Raw genomic sequence first — 22,580 nt, 5'->3', positions numbered from 1 at the left:
TGAGTGCCAGGCCCATACCGTATACACTAGACTGTTCCATCTCTCCCCAGGGACATGTACTGCTCTCTTGCATGTGGTAAGCTACTGAAATTATTTAACAATTGCAGGATCCAGGTAAACTTATTTTAAGTTGGACAAAACTTCCACTGGAGTGCAGTGGGACTTTAGCCTGTGAAAGACTGTAAGATTGGGCCCTGTATGTTTCTGGTGCTATAGCATCAGGACCACCTAATATATCTTCTTTACTCTCCCCTTTTTGTGGTGTGATAAATGATGGGGGCGGATAGCCCCCTTTTTATGGACACCCAGCCAGTAGCTATAAAATCCCTCTTGGTAGCTGTTCTCTAATTGCTCTACCTGTAAAGGGTTAAAAATCTCACTGTTATGCATAGGTAAAAGGAAATGAGTGGGCACCTGGCCAAAAGAGCCAGTGGGAAGGCTAGAACTTTTTAAAATTGGAAAAAAACTCCCCTTTTGTCTGTCTTCTGTTCTCCTGGGGAGAGGTAGACAGGGCAGCAGCCGTGCTGTAAGAAGCTTGGCCAGGTATGAAAAATCGTCAGTATGATACCTAGAAAACTACTCATTTAAAACCTCAGATATGTAAGTAGATCAGGAAATGTCTAGGAAGACACAATTAGGTTTATCCCTTTTATTTCGTTATGGCTTGTGGATTCTTCTGTGCTAACCCCAGGTGCTTTTGTTTTGCTGTAACCTCTAAGCTGGACCTCAAGAAAGCTATTCTTGGTGCTTGATCCTTACAGTAGCTCTTTTAAAATTTAGCAATAGCCTGAGTTCCCAGATGTAGTTTCTTTCTTTTTATTAATAAAATTTACTTTTTTTTTTAAGAACAGAATTGGATTTTTGAGTCTTAAGAAGTTTGTGCACATGTTGTTTAATTAGCTGGTGGCAACAGCTGATTACTCTTCCCTGGAGGAAGGGTGAAAGAGCTTGAGTGTACCCCACAGGAAGAAATTCCCAAGTGCGCCGCCTTGGGCTCTCGAAGGGGTTCTGCCTTGGGTGGTGGCAGCATCTACCAGTCTAAGGTCAGAGAAAAGCTGTAACCTTGGGAGTTTAATACAAGCCTGGAATGGCCAGTATTAATTTTTAGAATCCTTTTGGGCCCCACCTTCTGCACTCGAAGTGCCAGAGTGGGGAATCAGCCCTGATTTGGTTTGGTTTGGTTTGCCATGTAGCAGTAAAGTTAAATATTTGTAATATTGGGAGAAAATGATAAACTCTACATTGGGCCATGTAGCGGGTAGAATTAGACTCCATTTGCCTTGAACAGGCTTAATGAAGCTTTCTTGATCTCCATGGTGTGAAGTTATTTGCCACACAACTAGTTATGCAGAGGTACCACATGACTGGAGAAAAAGTAAAACCCATCATATTTACTATTTTACCTGTGTTGTCTTAATTTAGGTGTACCATACCAATGAGAGATAAAGAAGGAAAACAGGATTACCGGTAATGAAGATCATTTTATTTCTAAAGTTTACTTTTATTCAAGCACTAAAAGCCCAGTTCACCTCTTGAATGTACTCAACCTCTGTTGATTTCAGTAGGAGTTGAGGACACTGGATACCTCTCAAAATCAGGTCCTTTTCACAGCAGTTCAGAATTTGGGCTCCATCCTATCTATCCCTGCTGAAATCAGTGAGGATGTTACTACATATTTGAGTTGGATTGTTGGTGGGCTCAGTTCATATGCTACAGGGTGATTGTGTAGTGGCATAATAATCATTAGTGTATTTTTAGGCATATTTTGAGCTCAGTGAAGTCACTTCTCCTTTTTAAGCATTTACTGAAGAAAATTGCAAATGTTCAGATTATGTGGCCTCATATACCACGATGGCTTATCTCTTCTCCCATGAAAGACAATGGATGTTTTACTGTTGACTTCAGTGAGAGTGCAGGGTTAGACCAAGGCAGAGCATTTTTTAAAATTCTGCCCTAGATTTACAAGTTTACAGATTAGTATTTGTGGAAATACAGCAGTAACCATTATTTGGACAGAATGGATTTTCAGTTTTTGACAGCTAATGTGCTTGGGTGGCTGGGGGCTAATATGATAGCCTGGTTAGCCCTTGTTTCTGTGTGCATGGGTGTTAGCTAAAAAAAAGTCTGTTTCACGAATAATTCTCTACTATGTTAGTGTCAGGCCAGATCCTTATTTAACATGGCTAATATGTATAACAGCTATAAGAAAATATTCAGGCAAATGTGGGTAGGAAGAGAGTCCAAGCTATTTCAGTTAAAGATGGACAAAACTTATATCACGTTTTTTTAAATTTCATTGTTTGTGTATTTTGTGTCTACTAAATGCCGAATCTAAATCCAACACATTAAACATGATTTCTTTTTAAGTGCAATAGACTCAAAGGGTGTCTCTCAAAGGTTTGCAAAGGCAAAAACAATTTTTTTATATATATTTTGAGATTTATCAGTCCATCTTTGTTCATGTCAGGATAAGGTTCTGCTTGAATTACAATGCTTTTCTGATGGCTTGAATTAGCGTTCTTTGAGATCCTTTGTTCTTTGATGTTGTCACTCAGTTTTATTTACTATGACATCCTGCTGAGCATGGTAATTTTGCTTTTAATACAGCATGCGGTTTCATCAGTACTCCTCAGGTTAATATGAGAGAGGTTGCAACCTGCACAGAGAACTCCTGGCAACTGGCTGTCAATATGCTTCTCTCCACATTGCCTTGCTGGTCAGAATCACAATTCATGCTCACCAACAAGAGTGATGGGCTGCATTCACACTTAAAGTTTGGGTGTCAATTTTTTTAAATTACCCTTTTTCTATTGCTGGTTGCTTGGCAAACAGTGACAGATCATCAGAGAGAAAATAGTGGCTGAGGACTGATTTTTTTTTTTATTTTTTTTTTTTTTTGTTCCTATTCGACAATAATATACTGAGCTGTGTAGATTCAGTATCTTGTTCAGTTAATTCCAGTAATACCATTTCTGGAGGACCATTAACTTTCGCACACAAATTTTACAGCCTGTTGTTGAGATGCTGAGGATTGTCTTGCTTAAAAATAACCCCAAATTTGTCTCTTCTTTCTCCCCAGGTTCATGCCAGAGCCAAACCTCCCTCCATTGATTCTGTATGATACTAAATCGTTGCCCGCTAATATGAACCATCAGCAAGTGGTGAATATTGATTGGATTCGGGAGAGGCTTCCTGATCTCCCCAGTGTGAGGAGAGTGAAGCTTGTTGAACAGTATGGGATTCTGCCTGAACACAGTTTCACCTTATTGGTAGGTCTATTGATCGAATGCTAAAATAAACCAAGAAACTTCAAAGTTTCAGTGCTTAGAGAAAACGCGCTGTAAAATGTCATATTAACCAGCTGTCAGCTGCCATGGATTTTTAAATTTGGAAATATGTCTAACAGCTCTCTTAAATTGTACCCCTGTGCCAGATCCTTCAACTAGGCTCAGAAATAACATGTGCAGTTTGTTTCTATGAGAAGCGATTCCTGAACAAATAGGGAGCTAACAAATTGCTAGTGAATGATGATCTCATCTCTCTCAAAGCAGACTCATTAAGAGTGCTGACTGCTGCAAGTGTGCAACTTTTTTGCTGACAAACTAAGTCTTGTCCACAAGTGCATGATCTTCACAGGAGGTATTGTTTTATCTGTGTGTCTGGAACAGGACCAAGCACATTGTCCATGCTTAACAAAATAATAAATAACTATTGTTTTTGTAAAATATGTATAACGTCAAACTTGGTGGTGAGGGGATTGTGGATGCAAATGAATAGCTTGTTTAAAATCTAGACACCTCTGGAATCCATCTAAAGACTATCCAGTCTCTCCTGAAAACAAATTGCAACATCCTTGTTCTCTTTCAATCTTTTTTGAATTGATCCAGCAGTGATGACTTTGTGTGTCAGTATTTAAATCAAATTTTACAGAAATCTCTTGAGAAGAAAGTGGCTAGGAAGGTTTTAGCCTTACTGGTGTTGCATCTTACCAGTGAGTGATAAGTTTTCCTTATTTTGGTGGGAAATCAGTCATAAATCATGTAGAAGTCCTATGGCTGCGAAGGTAGCAGTTCAGAGATGTTGATTAATGTTAAATTGCTCTGCAGCCAGTGTTTCTCTCCACACATGTATAAATAACTTCACCTTAGGAAAAATGATCATTTATGAAAATAAATACGTTTTGATCAGGGACAGTAAATGGACCCTCCTCCTTTTCACCTCAGTGACCCTTTTTTAGCTAATCCTTTCCCCTCTTTGCTATTACATAGTCTTGTCAGTGATGATGCAAGAGCCTTCTCCTCTGCAGCCCTAGCTATATGTAACTGCTAGCTGTTTGTCTCGTGGACTCCCCTTCACTTTACAGATCTCACTTGAAAACATTTTTTTCCTTCCTTTTGCCTCTTAATTTCTCTCCTCTTGCAATTTGTTCTTTATAACTGTTAATTCTGAAGATGATTTTGGATTGCTGCTTGTGAAAAAGATGTACAAATACAGCTGCACTGAAAGTTGTTTTTCTTCAATAAATGAAGCGTGGGGTGGTCTCGTCTGCATTCTGAGTCTTTCTCCTTTTAGTGTAGATTAGGATGTACAAAGTCACTTATTTCACTCACTGAGAGAATAGTTAACCTTAATTCACCTGAAAATTGTTTCCATGCCTAACTCAGAACTACTGTAGATGGCTGACAGGGCTAGATGCACAAATCTAAGAGACAGTCTTTCAAGTTAGAGTGCCCAAGAGTATTCATTAAATAAATGGCAATGGTAGAGGGATGCCTTCAAAATGCAGAATCTGTACTGTACCCCAACTTGTTAGTGTGAATATAATGCACAAAAAATTGTGTTAAAATGTCAGACTTCAACATGAACATTAGTTTCTTAGCTCACCATTGCATGAAGGTATTGCAGTATCTAGTTGTGTGTGCTCCAGTATGGAAGATTGTAGTTCCTGCAGGACCTAAGTACAACAGGATGAACTGAAATGGAAGGACATCTTTCACTTTGAATCTCCTTATTGCACCTAACATGCTAAGTTTTTGACCAAGTGTGGTGTTTAACATTTTGGCTTTCTTCCTGGTGGGTTTTTTGTTTTTGGTTTTGTTTGTTTTGCTGATTTATTAACTCCAAAGTTCCATATCAATGTACTGCTGTAAAAAATAATAAAAAAGCATATTGATATCTGAAGATCGGAGTCACTGAGGTATAGAAGTTAGAGATAGAAAAGACTTTTATATGATCTTTCATTCTCTTCCTCTACCAGCTCTCTCTAGTACCTATGCTCACTCTAATATAAGTTACTGACATGTCTAAAGCACCCTGTCATTCTAAAATACAGGTGCATTTCTGCTTATTTTAAGCTTAACTATCTAGAGTTTTTTAAGACTGATATATCATGAAAGGCTTGGAAAACTATTCTGTTTGTTACAAAGTTGTCTCTCTTTGCCACACAGTCTGTACCTTCACCTGTTGCCCTTTCCCATATGCTCCTCAGTTTATTTCCTCAGAGTTGGTTGCTGTGGAAATTCTGATGGTACAAACATAGGCACCAACTTTGGCTCTTTCCTGTGGGTGCTCGACGCCCCACCCTGCCTCTGCCCCCTTCCCATCACTTCCCCAAAGTCTCTGCCCTAACTCCACCCCCTCCTTGCCAATATTCCAACTCCTTCCCCAAATCCCAGCTCCCTCTTCCCCGCTTCCTCCCCATAGCACAATACATTCTTGCGCCTCCCCTCCCAGAGCATGGTAATGCTGCCAAACAGTTGTTGTTTGGTGGCGGCCAGGCAGGAAACACTGGGAGGTAGGCGGACAAGCGAGGATGCGGCGCGCTCAGAGGAGGAGGTAGGGCAAGGGGTGCTGATGAGTGCAGAGAACCCACTAATTTTTCCCCGTGGGTGCTCCAGCCCGAGAGCACCCACGGAGTCGGTGTCTGGGTACAAACAGAGAGAGAACAACGCAGAAAATGAGATATAGACAATTACTTTTCAATAGAATGGTTTCGTTTTCCATTTTTTCTTTCAGTTTTCTGGGAGGCATCAGCTGGTGTTTAAAGGCACCAGTTCACATTGCAGACCCAGTGTCTGCAAAGAATGCTTCCATGATACCTTGCAAAACATTGTAGCATTTTAAAGCTAAACTTGTCAAAAAAGCATTTGAAACCACACCGTCTATTTTTGACAGCTCAGGACTATTAAAGCATCAATTTAAATCATGTGTAAGAAAATTTTTTGCATCTGGCTGACATTTTGCATGCCACATTTCATTCCAATGAGATTCTAATGAGCAAGTGACAATGTATTGGTACACTATATAATGAAAGTGCCAAGTGACCCTCCATATCGAACACAATGCTATAATTCCGAAATTCTGTTCCCCATTCTGTTGTTCAGCATTAAGTGGGATAGTCAGTTAACATTCTGATAAATCAGAACATAGCAGCTTTTCTGTGATGGTTTTAAGATGGTAAATTATTCCTAGGGACAGTTTTGGTTTTGTAGTTTGTATTTTTGCATTAACAAGGTGTGGTGTGTTAATTGCTGTCAGTATATGACCAGTTTAAATGGCTTCTATGAGGTAGGTAAAGTTCCAAAATATCCTTTGGTTTGTGTCATCCAGTAACTGGCAGTAAGGAGATATTTGCTTTGAAGTGTACATGTTTGTTACGGATGCCTTCTCTGCCAGTATTCTCCATTATTTGACTTACATCTTGTTTTTTAGCCTGATACTTGTGCAGCATTTTATATTAGTAGTATATAAAAACACATGCTTCAGTAGTGTTAAAAATTTGTTAATCTTCTCTTGTACCTGGAAATTTTTATCTCAATATATGCTAATCTTTTTAAGATGATAGAAATGCAGAAGTATTTACTAAATGCAGTTAAGAAAACTGGAAGTTGTGGTGAAAATTAGCTGTTTTATACTGAATAGCAAGGGATGAGTTAGGATTTTGGAGAAAGTTGTTCTCAGTGTTTGTATGCAGTGTATAAGAGCTCCATAGCAAAACTGTCTGCATGAGATGTTCCATAGGCTGACAAACATCTTCTCAGATAAATAGTCCTAATATGAGTCACAGGATGATTTTGGCACTCCAGTGTCAGTGAATTTGGCTCTAGGAAAGTTGGTCAGAATGCACAACTGGTCCAAACTAACTTTTAACAGTAGGGTAGGAAAGACTGTTGAAAATCAGAGGCAGATCAAGTCTTTTCTGCCATATACCATATTGCAGGAACAATAAGGAAAATATTCCATTCCTGTCACAATTTGGTTCAAGTTTTAATTTAATAAAAGTACGCGCTTTGTCTCACTCATCATAGACTGGTACTGGTAAAGACGATACTAGGTAGATTTTCAAAGAAAAGCACAATGAAGTGGTTGCAAATATGTACATTTCCATGTGAAAATCAAGTAAGTGTGGGTCTGGCAGTTTGGTTGAATGTATCCAGTATGAGTATTTTTTGGCCAGACCTGCTCCACCCATGTTAAAAATGAGGCTGTAAAGGCCCATAGTATTTGCTAAGAAGGGGCATTAATATCTACTCACTTTTTCCTGATTGAACTTCCAAGGTAATATTGTCTGTTTAGTTATTTTGTCATTTTAAGACTTAATATTCTACGCTTGTATTTGGAATGATGAGTCCTGAGGGCAATTAGAAAAATTACAGTATTTATTAAGGGGTCAATTAAATTAATAATTTTACTTTTAACTTGTATACAAAGTCCAGTAGGAGAACTGAATTTGGGTTCTTCCCTTGAAAAGTAAGAATGCCCCACTTACAATATCCACAGTCTCTTGGAGGCCTTTGGAGTTACGTACTACAGTTACTGAGCCATCATTCTCCAAGTGACACACATCACAGCATCCATCAGATCCTGCCGTATCTGTTTTACTAAAAACAATCTCAGATTTCTTGTACACTTTAAAATTGAATCTCTGTCCTCAGTGCAATACATTTCCAATACTGAGGGCCTTCATCAGAGTTGACTTGAAAAAACTAGAACAATAAAAACTCTGCATTTTCTAGTCTGACCTATCCAAATCACCCAAGGTTAGAAACGGGTCCATCTTATTCCAGCAACCAGAAATGTGTCTGCAAGATCAAGCATGAAATATTTCTAGGTGGCTTCGGAAAACCATTCCATGGTAAACATAGCATGTTCTTTGACAGCTCATTTCACCAGAGGGTAGGCAGGCTAGAACAGAACAAGGGAACTCTCCACACCTGCCTTGGGTGAAGCGGATTCTCCCTGTACACTAATTTCAGGGAAGGATTAATGAAAGATAGAAACTACATAATAGGTACAATCTTATCAACCTGGCAGATGGGCTGGCAGCTATGCTTATGTATTCTTTTCATAGAGCATCTCCTAGTATAAATTGCACTATTGTCTTACTGGAGTTACTAGAGGTTGCCAAGATCTTGCAGTGAGTGCACAGATCAGGTTTACCTGCGAATGAGAGAGGACCAGGACCTAAAATACTCATTTTTGTACCTTTCTGTCATTAACCCATTTAATTCTTTTTTCTAAACAGAATGAAGACGGATTAATGGAGTTCTTTGAAAATGTAGTGAGACAGACGCAGATGAATCCAAAGAAAGTGATTGGCTGGATTCTAAATGATATGCTTGGTTATTTAAAACAACACAACCTTACAGTCCAGGAAAGGTGAAGCTTTCTGATTATATTGAGTTGATCAAACAGAACCATCCATCTTCCCATGGCCAGACAAACAACTGAGAATAGTATCCCCTAACACCAGCACTGACTCCTCATTTAGTGCAATGGAAACTCCATGGTGGGTGGACAACAGAGGTCCGAATAGTCACCACTTCTTTTGGGAGCCTAGACCTGTATGGTGTCTTGGTGAATCAAGTCTTTTCCATACCCTCCAGAGACGGAAAATCTTTAATCGCTATCAATTGTAATCCGTGGGGTTTCCATTTTTATTGTATTAAAATGGCAAAACCTACTCAGCTGACCAAAAATAAATTACATTTTGAAAAGCTGTACTGACACAGTGTACCACTAGGCAACAAGGTAACTAGTTTGCTTTCAATAATAACATTTAATCTTTGTTTAAATGATTGTATGTCACTTATACAAATGACCAGGCACCATGTAGAGAGGTTAAGATTATGTTGTGTGTAGTGGTTTTTTGTTTTTGTTTTTTGGAGCTCTTACCTCACCTTTATTTTTTTTTAATTTAGTCCAGTCAGTTCTCTCTTCCTGGCTGACCTTCTAAACCTTCTAGAGAGAGGAACAATTTCTTCTTCAGCAGCCAAACAAGTGAGTTTGTTTTGGACTTACCTTTGAAACTGCCACTACTTACTTCATTTTAACAGTTAATCTCCATCTGGAATCCATATGACTTCCATGGTGTCGGTAAATTCATTTTATATTTAAATCATGAAATATGCCAAACTGCTACTGGAGGTGGGATGTATGTGTATAAAAATTCAGGGTTCAATAGTAGAGAGAAGCCTGAAACAAATCCCTAACAAAGCCAAACATGCCTGAATTTTGGGCAATTTGGATTTGACGCCACTGACCAGTAACCTCTATAATCAGATCCCAAATTCTGAACACTCCTGCACTTTGGGAAGGTTAGAATTGACATCCATGTTCTGGTGGCTTGATCCAGTCTCTGGTGAGTAGATTATCTGATGTTTGGGAAACTTGCTGCTTCATGGTTCTTAATAATTTTAATAGGAGCTGCAGCTGTAAGAGGTCACACATCCCACTGAATGGCAAAGGGCAAAACATAGCTGCGTTTATAAGATAAATTTGTATCAAGTTCCTTGCGAGACTGAAGGAGGAAGACTTGCCCTTTTGCTAATCCAATGACACTCTTTGCTGCATCTTAGTCAGGCACTCAAGACAGAACCAACTATTTCCCCCCTCTTTTTTTCAAATAGCTGGCTTGTTTAGGCCAGTCTCCTAAAACAAAGATGGGAGCTAAGAAACTGTGCTAACAATATATTTGACATCAGGGAATATGTTAATGAACATTATTATAAATAATCCTAATAATTAATTGGTATCGAGGTAGTGCCTATGGACGCCAATCATGGATGAAAGCCCACTGTGCTAGGCATTGAACAAACATCAAACAAAGAGACAGTCCTCGCCCCAAGATGCTTACAACTTAAGTAGAAGACAAAACACATGGGGAGCACAAGGTAACAATGAGACAATGCCAGTTAGCATGATAGGCAGTGGTCACAGTACACCCAGCTGCCTAACCGTTAACAAGATTTTTTTAGGCTTCATGGTGGAAGTGAGTTCAAAGGAGAGATTTTAGGACACTAGTGAAGTGACTCTGCACTTGTTTACGGTGAGTCTTTCTCATGTGTGCTGGGCAGTGAGGGAGAAAGGATAAAGGTGCTTATTTGAAAAATTTAACAAATGGCTACTGAATGCTGACACTCTTGGCAGAGCTGAGGAAGGTGTTCATGTCATATTTGACAACAGTGAGCATTTTTGCAGGGTTACTGGTAATCTTCAAAAAAAAAAAATTGCTGATCTTTCTGGAAAAGCTACTGGATATTTTTTTAGAAATACACTCAAATTCTAACATGGTGAGTACACTTTTGAATAATTGTATAAAATTTATTTTTTCACCATTTTATATTTATTAAAAAAAATTAAGATCTTTCATTCCTTCAAGATCTTCACTTGAGGTTTTCTGATCCCCTGTAAATTGTTTCTTCCAACTCCAGCTAAATCCTGTAGTGACTGAAAAAAATATATCTATCTGTGTATATATATTTGATCATACTTTAAAAAATAAACCGTAAAACTGGTGTGGGGCATTGTGACTTTTGAGTGCAGAGCACCTATCATGTTTTAGACCCTATGATAATATAATTAATAACTATTTGTCTCTTTAAACCTTGCAAGTTTATAGCTGTAGAATATTAAACAAACTCCACTGGATAAATACACTACTAGTTTTTTTAATTCTAAAATAGTCAACAGTAAAATTAAGACATTTAACTCACATAATGAGGTTCCAGGGTTAATGTTCTTAGATCAACAAGGGCAGGTGTTTGCATATTCCTTCCACCTAGTCCTTCATTCTAGCTACAGATTTGGAATGAAATTAGTGTCTATTCACTTTTGCATGTTTTGTCTTTGCATCAAAAAAATTGTTATAAAGAGAACAAGAGTTCTAAGTCTGGGTGCTTAAAGTTAAATTAAACTGGCCTGGTTTTTGGTGGAGCTGAGAAGTCTCAGCTCGTAGTTAAGCCATTCAGAATTGCTCATGGTGGCTGGAAGTGGTCTTAAAACAATAAAGGCTTGTAACGGGCAGAAAACACTGAGAATACTTAGTGCATGTGGATATACAGAAATTCTGTGTATGTGATTTTTGGGAGCACCCATCAGCCTGGTGCCTAAAACTTTGAAGATGACCTGACCTTCAGAATTTATTTTTAGCTGTTTCCTTGTTGTGGTGTTTAAGTCAGAAAGTTAACGTTGTTTTAACGGAGCTTTTTCATTTTAATTTATTTATACAGAGGCAGTTTTGACAGGCTATAAAGTGAGGACTTTCAGAGAGATTGCATCTCCTGCTTAATTACCAGCTCCTTGTAGTATATGTATTGCACAGACACAGAGTAATAACTCTGTTTGCCCATCACTGAGTGATGCTATCAAACTTTGCCATATTTAGAAAAGTGTTTGGTTGCCTAGATGTCAGAAGAATAACAAATGTTTATAACAGTTCTCTGCAGTAGGCAGAGAGATGGGATACCCTGAAGGCGAAAAAGGCTATATATATATACAGACAACAGCAGATGCAGTGCAGCATTTGAGGTGGGTGGGAGGAATTAACTGCAGTAGTGAAGACAGAGCCAACAAGAAAAGATGGAAGAGTTTGATGGGATGAGCAAATAGTCATAGATATGCATATGCTTGTACTGCAGAAAGTGCCAACAGTTTAAATTTTTAAGAGGTCTGTGCTTATTCTCAGTTGTACAAGGCAATAAAATTCACATAGATAAAAACTGTGAACATTGATTAAATGTGGAAGGTTACATGGTGGATGTTGCATGTCAAAGAAGGGACACTGCTGTGTTATGTTGTTATAGTACACAAACCAAACTTATCTTCAAAAATAGTGTGCACATTAATCAGGGCTACCATTGCAGGCACATGGATTGACAACATTTGTTGTTTGCACAATGGTTTAGCTCATCTGCACGGCAATACTTTGACAGAACCTTTTGGCACTTCTACATACAGCAGATACCAGGGAGGCGAGCACAGTGTATGAACCTAAGTTGAACAGGACCCTTTTACAATCATGATTGTAACAACACAGTCTGGGGAATCTGGAGCACCTGATCCAAAGTGCACAGCACTTGTTAGAAGCGGAGGCTTTTGGATAATTTGCAAACACAAAGACATTGCATTCTGGGAGGAGGTGTGGATACAGGACAGGCCAGAATGGTGTAGCAGTATTTGTATCCATACATGGAACAAGCGGTTGCAGACTGGTTTCAGCTGAAGACCTTTTCCCAGGTGTCACAACCAGCTTGCACATTCAAGTTGTAAAGTGCTTAAAATGACCCTTTTGTGGATGCAAGACTTGCAAGCTGTTACTAAATCATTCTGACCAGTGGTTTGGTGCTAGGCCTACATGGCTAGAGCAGGCAGAACCTGGCAATAGTCTGAATCAAACCTTGGCTAGAGTCTATAGTTGCCGCTATTGGGATTTCAGTAATGAAGGGGAGACTGAGAATTTCATTTTGGCACTGGAGACTTTATAATTAGGCCCCACTGTTCACGTTTAGCCAGTTTATAGCCTGGTTTGACCACTTAGTGTGGATGAATTAAAATTCTCTTACACTGCTTTTAGACTAGACTTTTATCTAGACTAGAACATTAAAAAAAAAAAAAAAAAAGTAGGATGAGGCCAGTTTTTTAGCCTGTCAAATCTGGTAGCTTTTTCTATAAACTATATCATCAGCCTAATAGGAAACCATGTTTGAATAGAATTGGTCTCTCCACTGTGTATGTGTATAACAATGTAGATGGAGGGGCAGGGGGGCAAAGGGGCCCTTAAAACCTTGAGGCTAATTCTCTCTGGCTGAGAAAAGCCTACAAGAGCCCAAGAAAAAGTAAATGGAGTAGAACTGCACTTGATTATGCCTGCATGAATAAAATGCTTTCTGTTTAACCTCTGAATACTACTGTAATATATTACATGCAGTGTCCAAGGTTCTCCTTATAATGGACTAACCAATATAACTAATTAGCTTCTCTCTCCTCGACTTTCAGAAATAGCCCAAGGAGGATTTGTGTCCACGTACTCCATAGAGGGAGTCAGTATTGTACTCAAGCAATAGAAGGATACTTTTTAAAGCTACAAAACCCAAACCGACATAGCTTGCTGTGTATATTTACAAGAGTAAATCCAGTCTCTCCCTGGTCCCCTTAAGATATTGTATAATGGGCAAAATCTCTCTGGGCCATGATATGCTTAGCATCGGAGATGAGACAGCTGTCAGGGGAACCAGTTATTGCTCCCTGATTCTCAAACTTCCCTAGCCCTGACTTAAGTTAGACCACTCAATGGGCTTCTCTTGGTAATTGTGCTTGGAATAGAGGGTTTTGTTGTTAGTTTTGTGTGTGTGTTTTGCTTCAGTGCCCTCCTCCTTCCCTGGGCAGCCTGGGAAAGGACAACGGTTTCAGAATTGCAGGTGTGGTACATGCCAACCTAAAATCAGTTTCTGCCCTTTTCTTAGAAAGATGTTGGTTAGTTTCCATTTTGAGCAAGATCTTTGGGGAGTTTTTCTCTGAGCTAGTGTGTGCAAATTGCAAGTTGCACTTCCATGAGGTGTGACATGGAGTCACAATGCCTCAGGGGAGATCAGGGAGAATTACCTTCCAGAAAGCTTCCTGTCTGCCCCCTTGGGGAGGACTGAGCACCTGCTGATAGTAGGGAGGAAGCAACTGTGGGTGTTCCTTAAGTGAGCCCTCAGCATAGTTAGTGAAGTGGGTAAGCTGAATTTTTTCCTAGGCTATTCCAGGTGTGTCTGCAGTGGTGCTAAGGAATGAACTGGAAGGAGGGGGCATTTGAGTTTTAGATAGGAACGGATTAAAATATCACTTATCATGGTTGTAACTCTGATTGGATATCAGTAATTTTCATAATTTGATCTGTCTTTTCTGCCCTTCTCCCTCTCACAAGGAAAACACAAGACCTGCAATGTGGCTTCAGAGACAACTTTGTTGTTGTTCTCTCAAGCCTCTGGCAAAACTAAAACAGTAACCTGCTATTGTGGGGAGAAGGAGGGATTGGAGCATAGGAGGCAAATTTGAGTCGCACTTGGCTTGGAATAGGTAGCGTCAATGCAGTTTTCTTAAAGTACTTGTCACAACTGTCACATCGTTTCATGCTGAAGGGCTTTCCTATTGGAGAAAAATCTATGAGAAGATTAAAATGTCATTCTATTTATTTTGTTTTTCATAAACCATCTTGCTGCACTGCTAATTACTAAAATGGCTTTAAATTAGGGCTCCTCACCCCAGCCTCCTCTAGATCCCACAGCAAATTTGTAGTGCTACATTTTTGGCATTCGTTTCCATCCTGGCACACTGTGGCGGCCCAAACATACAATTATATCTTCAGGGCAGGATCAAGCAGCTGTTTTAATAATGGCTTTCTCTCTCACATCCCCCATCTCTGAAATAAGAACAGAGGAAATACAGAAAATGACTGCCCAAGGAAATTGCTTTTTTATAAATGCTCTCTTCTTCCAAGTTTATTCCATGGTGATAGCCTTGCTACAAAGTAGGGAAATACATTCATGTTAGCTAGTAATTATTCCAGAAGCTAAGGTTCATCCAGCTATTCTGGAGGTGAGATATGGATGGGATAGGGCTGCCACATGGATTCTGATTTGCAATATTTTTTCCTTCTATTAAGCATCCTCACCCTCTCCCTCCTTCGGTGATGATGGTCTGCAAATGAAACGAGTTACCTGGAATCTGTCTAGGCACAATAGTTGGCTAATTGTCAGTTATCTGCAGTGGCATTCTCTGTTGACCATGCATGTTGTAATTTCTTTTAGCAACACTCATATGAATAACAGGAGATTACTACACCACCTTCTCATAAGGCAATTCTACAGTAGGGGCACAAAGAGCATCACTGTTGCAAAGCTACGTGACATGCATATTCAGAATAAAGGGAGGGGATGTGATGTGCTCTGGATCATTGCACTCCACTTTAAGCTGTGTTCAGATCATAAATTAAACTGAGTTGCTTGATCTCATCCTGGCGCTCTTGTGCGTGGGCAGGTTTTGCTCTGGAGAGGCACTAGCAAGTCAAGATTGAGATGTGTCCACAGAATTGCATGGGAAAGTTTGTCAATCACATAAATGTTAACCCTTTGCTTTTATTCTGACTACATTCACTCACACATTCCTGCTGTGGAAAAAGTGAATGCAACAGGCACTGACTCCCCTCCTCTACCTTTTTTGATGCTGCAGGTGCTTGAGGAATTGTGGAAGGCAGAGGGGAAGACCCCACTTCAAATTGTTAAAGAAAAGAAACTTGAACTGATCCAGGATCAGCAAGAGCTTGACCAGATCTGTCAGGCAGTGGTGGAAGGACATCAGGAAGAGGTGATTAGAACCGGGTGGGAACTGAATACAGCAGCTTGGACATGTTGGTAGTCTGTGATGCTAACAGGTTAAATTGCCATCTTTCCTCTGGCTCTGCATTTGTTTGCACATCTTCAAAGAGAAATGAAGGATTTATTAGTCTGGCTTGTCCAAGAAGCCAAGTCATTCTGACTATGCATAAAAGCGATAGTGCAAGAAAACAAGCACAGTAGAAGTTCTGTCCCTTTCAACTGTATGTGTGCAGAGAGCGCTTTCATTAACCTGGCCTAGCAATTTTGATCAGTATAATTCCCAGATTATTTTTTTTTCATTGTCATCTTAGGAGATACCTAAGGTCAAAGAGATGAAATTAATATAACTGTGTGAAAACTCAGGGTATCTAACAAGAAATCATTATTTATTCTACATAAATAATATTAGCTTTAAAGGAGATAGCATCAATGTTGGTAAGCTAAAAAGTTGGCTTTTGTCTCTCTATGCAAAGTCCACGTCTCTTCTCCCAAGAAACGTATACTGACTGGCTAACCCTCATGAGCAATCTTACACTAACAGTGTGTGTATGTCATAGAGGAAAGCTTTGTAACATTTTGATTTCAAGATTCCAGAGATTTTCCGTTAGAAAAAGTAAACTTATAAATTATGAAAGGGGGGGCAAAATGGAGGGGTAACTTTGATCATGTCCAATATTAGCTTTATAAAAAAGGTGCTTTTGTATTATCTGGAGTGCCAAATGTAAAAGCAGGAATTAATGGCTTATTTTAAGTATAAACGTTGTCTAGCGACATTTGCAGTTGGAAAAAAAAGCTAACATCTTTTGAGAACGATACCACCCACGCCAAAGTCTCATTGGGAGACACTAACAGCTTTGCAAAGAGCTTTTGATAAAGAAAATGAACTTGTAGTAGATCTGCATGACCTCCCTTATATTGATTCATTTGCAGTGTCTGATAAACATGCTTCTGTATTGTCAGACTAGTACTGAAGCATAAGAGCAGAAAGCTAGAACTGTTCAACAGCACAAAAGATGAAGGCCCATGACCAGATTCCTGTTTCAATAATAATTTCTTACGAAATAATTTTTAATTCCTCCCTCAGCTTCCAGTGTTTTAGCAAAGCCAGCTGTGATAAAGCAGCCTTATTTTCCAGCTGCTTTCAGGTGATCATTTTAGTAAAGAAGATCTTATGGTAATTTAAAGCAAGAACTAAAAGCTTATCTTACAGAACAGGTAGTTGGGCTATTGCAAGAGAAAATGCCTTGCTTTTTAATAGTAGTTTATTTTTTAAAAAGGGAAACTAACACTCAAATACTGAGCAATTTATGAATGAGTGCAATACCTAAATTTAATTGGACTTTCTAACTGAAGTAATTTTAAGCAGATAAAGATAGCACCATGCCTTATCTATGTTGGGACATTATAGATGGGCTAAAATTCAGATACAATAATAGGCGGATTTATTTGCAATTGGTGCAGCTGGTAGTTGATGTATTAATAAAGTTTAAGGCCAGTGGAGACTATCTAGTCTGACAACATGCATAAGTTAGGCTATAAAATTTCACCCAGTACTTTCCCACAACGCAGAGAATTATTTCCCCCTGCTCTGTAAGTAAACATAATAAAGCTCAACAACTCATGGTTGAACTAGAACATATCTTTTAGGAAGACCTCCTACCTGATTTTAAGACACAGTGAAGGTGAATTTCATACTTCCCTTGTTAAACGATTAGGTTTTTTTAGGCATCATTTCTAGCTTAAACTTTTCTATTTTCAGATTGGGTATTTGCATGCAGAAATGGGTCAATGGCTACCTCACTGGCCATGCAAGTGGCCAGTGCACAGTAATTGTGCAGGTCAATGTGCCGGCATTTTGGGGTCAGTCAGTGGGTCTAAAAAGGGAACCTGTCTCTCACTGGTAGTATTTTTATGATGAATAAACATAGTTAAACATTTAATGCTTTGTTGCAAGAGATTCCTTCAAGTTATTATATCTGATATAAAAGTTTTAAAGGGTTAGTTCTAAAATTTCTGCTCCAGTGAAAAATGCCAGGTCAGTGTTAATGACATACAAGTGTCTCCACTTTAGAAGGACACTGTCATAGTAGAATTTTTAAAATAATTCTGAGCTCAAATTAATACATTTAAATTTATTACTAATAAGTTGATACTGAACACTTCAAAATCTGTTTATTGGTTGCTATCTTACTTTTTGCATGTCACCCCATTAGGAAAAGTAAAATAGACACGTCTGTCTTTCTCCACTGCTCCTGTTTTGACTTGAAAACACTGCAAGGGGTTTCTTAAAAAAAAAAAAATTTCCTTGGAATAAAAAATAATAATGAAACCAGTAATTCTATTAGGACTAAGGCCCTGATTCTGCAGTGGCCTTTGCTCATCCAGTGAGGCTCCAAGCAGTTGTAGGGTTCCAGCCATACACAGCCCTTGCAGAATCGAGGCCAAAAAACTTATTTTAATACTAAATTTTGGGCCTACATTAAGCTGGTGCTAAGATTAGAAAATATGCATCTGTTTAGAGGGAAAACAGAACATCTTCCATTATTCATGATAAATACTTTGTGCTCTTATTTTCAAGGTTATGGAGATAAAGAAGGGAAACCTAAAAGTTCTGAATAAACTGATTGGACTGGTTCAAAGAACAACAAGAGGGCGAGCAGATCCTGTGCTGGTGAAACAAATATTAGAGAAGAGGCTGTCACAGTAACTTTCAGAGCAACTCGCACAGGTCCCTACAGAGGGAACGACTGGACATTGCCTGGACTTTGTACAGTTCAATTCCAGGCTGAGCTAGAAAAAGATACCGTGTTGTCTCAGCATGGAACAGAATTATTATTCCCTTTTGGTGGTTATTCAGGTAGTATCTTGTTATACAGTCTTCCTTGAATGATTCACCCTCTGTCAGGACAAAAGAAAAGATATTCAGTGCAAATGAATAGGAGAAGCTAGCACTGAGTGCTGTTCACTTTTCCTGTAGCTGGTTTTGCACACATGAGAAAGGTAGATGATTCAATACATTACTGTTTGTCTGAATACTCTCGAACTTGTATCAGATGTATGTTGTGATTCAATATTGCCACATAGCAATGTTTTTCTGAAGGAATAGAAATTTACGCATTTTAGAGTGTGAAATGTAATGATGTGAACAGGACACACCACCTACTCGCTCTGCCAAACACCCAGTGGCAGCTCAGCCACTGCTGGCCGCTCCCGCAACCTGTCAGGAGAGGGAAGTAGTTCCTCAGTGCTATCACTCCTCCCTTGCCTCTGCCAGAGGGAGGGAAAGGAGAAGAGACTGCCCAGCTGCGTTTCCTTCCTTCAAGTGGTGATCTATCCTAAACCTGCTCCCCAGTGTCTAAATAGGCCCCTAAAACCAACTAAGGCAGCTGAAGCCCAGGCAGTCCTGTGCATTATGGAAAAATCCTGCTACTTTAAGAGCCTGTGCTATATGCGCATTTATATAATCTTACATCTATAATAAATACTTGATAGAGCTATGGACTGGTTTCTGGAGTTCAGAAGCCTCTTTTGATGCTGCTAAATAATCCCTTCTAAAAACCGCAGTTATTCTCAAGCTCAAAGATACTTCTGAAGGGTAGAATGTTTTGCCATTGGAATGCATGCACATACCATACTAAGCTCTTAGGCCCAGGTTTTTAAAGCTATTTACATGCTGCAGTGCTCAGTTTTGCAATGCCTAACTGATTTAGGCACTTAGCCTAAATCCCATTGACTGTCAATGGGATTTTGACTCTGATGCCTAAAACCTTTCTGAAAATGAGATTTGGGTTCTTACATACCTTTCAAAATCTGGGCTTAATTCAGAGAATTCTTCTGTGGAATCTAGCTATTGTCTTCAAGTTATGGAATTCCTAGTTCAGCCCTGCTCACTGGTACTTCATTCTTTGATTATCAATGCTACTGTCTTTCTTGACAGGGAAACATCTGAACAAACAAGCTCACAATTTAAGCAGAAAAGAGGCAAAATGTAGGAGTTTTCAAATATATTTATTGAATAAAACGTGTACTCATTGTTCACATAAAAATAAGTTAGTTAAAAGGTAGTGCAGCTGACAAAAAGCATTAACGTTAAGTTGCCTGTTTTGTCTGAAAAGGATAAGATTTGCTCTGAATTTTGCAATGACAGATGTTGACCTTCTAAAAAATTGTGTATTTAAACTGACATTCAAACAAAGGCTTAACTATCATTGTCACATCTGAGCAAAACCACCATTTTATCTTTTATTTAGTGGCACCTGTTTTGTTCCATGATGACTTTGTTCAGAGTGCTAAGTTTCAATCAGTGTTACAAAACACATCCAGATAATGGTTATGACACAAACCACAATATACACTGAACTTTGAATTTGTTAAATTAATGCTCTGCCCTTAACTCCTGCCATTCTGGGAGGAAACAAAAGGCACAAGACTGTGAATTATGGACTGAGCATCTGCATAAAGTTTGACTTTTATGGGTCCATGTGTGTTAAGCCTATTCTTTACCTTTACAAACAAACCAACCCTACCTTTTCCAGAAGGTTTTGTCCTCTTGTATTAATGCTTTTTGTTGGGCAGCTTTGGAGTGGGATGTCTGTTACGCTAACTACTCTCTCTCAGGTAAGGGGGTAACTACACTATACTTAAAATAGAAGGCTCTCCGATACCATAGCATGACTACTGTTGGTAAATATCTTTAACTGTTACCTGTTTTCAAAGCCATTTTGTTCTAGGCAATTATGTAATAGGGTAGAAAATAGCCTGTAATAATTCATGGACAAATTCTATGAATATACAGCATTAGATCTTTAAGTTCAAAATAGCAATTACTATAAATCTCAACCTAGTTACCTGCCACACATACAATGGAGAACAGGGAAGGCAGCACAAACTAGAAGTGGATAATTATAACAAACTCTTCCCTTGTAGTAGAAGCAGACAGGAGGACACAGGTTAAAAATCTTCAACCATATTATGACAAAGTGAGTATTCACCCACAAAGCTTATGCTCCAATACGTCTGTTAGTCTATAAGGTGCCACAGGACTCTGTCGCTTTTTACAGATCTAGACTAACACGGCTACCCCTCTGATACTTGAAATCATATTATGGACTCCTCACTTGCTGAATTTTTAAACCAACATTTTGCACAGGAACAAAAAGTATCTTCAGGATGTTTCTTGACTGACAATCAAAAAGGGTAAGCTTTTTTTAATCAGATCTTAATGTGTATGAAGTCCTTGTATGCTCATTAAGGTGCTGGCTATCATGTCTAAAGCAGTGTTAGCCGGGGTGGGGGGAGCTTAAGCTTGGACAGGGCTGGTTACCATGGCTTCAAACATATTATCCTGTTTGAGTGTTAAGTGCTTTTTGTTCACTTTCAGCTAACTTGATTGAGCTATCCTCCCTACACCCCAGCCTTTGTGCCCCTCTGAGCAGAACATAAAATATCCAGTTAAAAATGGCCAGAATGATTCTCCTGCTCCCTACCAAAAAGCTCAGAGCCAAGTCTAAACTCCCCAAAAGTTTGTTTCTTACAGAGAGTGACAACTCCGCCACATACTCAAGGAGTTAATCAACTGTCTGACAAATACGCAACACAGGGTGGGACAGAGACTGTCTCTCTATGGAGTAATCAATGTCACAAGGCTTGTACAAAGGACAGAAGCTAGGGCTTCCTTGAATTAAGGCTCAAGTTCTGCCCTTAACTCAGGTGTCAGTTTGCTACTGAAGCCCTCACTGAGCTGCTGCTTAGATGCTTGATGTGCTCCAGTTGTTAGGCAGGGTGAGTTAGACAGTTTCATCCAGATCCTCGGTGTTAATTTAATACACAGCCTGTGTGAAAGAATTTCCTTTGGCCCTGCAGCTTACAGAGAGAAATTTCACCAATGTATAAAAGTTGACACCATACAGTCATTACAATCCCATCCAAATGGACAGAGAGGTAGGTAAACATGGGCTCTTACCAGACAGAGTGTAAAAGCTTTTGGCAGGGGGCATTGATTATACGTGTGTAGCAGCACTTATCCTGCATTTGGGGGTTGGAGGGAGAAACTGCCAAAATATTTTTTTCTGGCATTGTTAGAGTAATGAGGAAAGACAACCTTTAGCTATCAGCCCTGGCTGCAAAGTTTCACAGCAGAGTTTAATTTGATCCATGTTATAGAAGGTGTCTGATGGAAACTTTCATTACAGGTTAGGCATTCTACTTGTGAATGTTAATGTAATTTGAACCCTTTCCCAGGCCATTAAGTAGGTGCTGTGATATCATTCTAGTGTAATAATCTTATTTTTGTGCTGAGCAGCCCTTTGTAGTATACTGACTGTCACAGTCACTAACTGCAGCAGCAGCCTTTCATAGATTAATGGCCTTTGTGTGCTGTATGTGTAAAGTAGCATCTCACTCTTGAACGAATACCCTCCTTCATTTTTTGTTTAAAGCTAAAATCTCAGGGGGCTCAAGAAAGGAGACAGAGCACTACATCAAAACTTTTGCCCTTTGCTGTATCTCCCTTGCATTGCTATTTTCATATGATTCAGACAGGAAGTTCGTAACATTCTATTTCATCTAAGGATGAGAGAAAACCAAGTTACAGCAGCAAGGAGGTCACAATTTATCTTATCTTTTCAGATACAGCATGGATCTGGTTGGGTGTACAGTTTAAATGCCCCAGATGTAACTGTATTGTTAATGTTATAAGTGAGGCAATATATATTAAAGCCACAGGTCCAGGCAAGCTGCACTGCATTCACCTTTGCCTCCCTACTCCAATGGCTAGTTGAGGGCTGATTTGGGCCCTGGTACAATTTAGAACAGCCTCATGCTAACTTCAAGTTGCACTTGGAAGGAGCTACTCTGGTAACTAAGGATTACTGAAGCAGCCCTCTCCTCTTCTCTTGTTGAGGTCCTGAGGGAGGGGAACTGATTAGGAACTGAAGAGTGGCC

General features: G+C 39.3%; 2 protein-coding genes across 3 annotated transcripts in view; one reads left to right on the top strand and one right to left on the bottom strand.

Moving 5' to 3' along the window:
• GATB (glutamyl-tRNA amidotransferase subunit B) overlaps positions 1 to 20,116 on the top strand; it is a 58,229-nt gene extending 38,113 nt beyond the window's left edge. For both annotated transcript variants that reach the window (XM_032771283.2, XM_032771284.2), the window contains 6 exons: positions 1,423 to 1,467; positions 3,080 to 3,269; positions 8,525 to 8,658; positions 9,201 to 9,279; positions 15,493 to 15,627; positions 18,217 to 20,116. In XM_032771283.2, coding sequence (XP_032627174.1) covers positions 1,423 to 1,467; positions 3,080 to 3,269; positions 8,525 to 8,658; positions 9,201 to 9,279; positions 15,493 to 15,627; positions 18,217 to 18,345 — 712 coding nt within the window. In that variant the 3' untranslated portion in view covers positions 18,346 to 20,116. The remainder of the gene's footprint in view (positions 1 to 1,422; positions 1,468 to 3,079; positions 3,270 to 8,524; positions 8,659 to 9,200; positions 9,280 to 15,492; positions 15,628 to 18,216) is intronic.
• The window catches only part of FHIP1A (FHF complex subunit HOOK interacting protein 1A), a 161,705-nt gene continuing 148,732 nt past the window's right edge, over positions 9,608 to 22,580 (bottom strand). Inside the window, exon 12 of the mRNA XM_032771281.2 lies at positions 9,608 to 10,719. Coding sequence (XP_032627172.1) covers positions 10,628 to 10,719 — 92 coding nt within the window. The 3' untranslated portion in view covers positions 9,608 to 10,627. The remainder of the gene's footprint in view (positions 10,720 to 22,580) is intronic.

The sequence above is a fragment of the Chelonoidis abingdonii genome, chromosome 5 (genome assembly GCF_003597395.2).
Source record: "Chelonoidis abingdonii isolate Lonesome George chromosome 5, CheloAbing_2.0, whole genome shotgun sequence".
Taxonomy (NCBI): Eukaryota; Metazoa; Chordata; order Testudines; family Testudinidae; genus Chelonoidis; species Chelonoidis abingdonii.
This window is presented reverse-complemented; position numbering and strand designations above follow the sequence as displayed.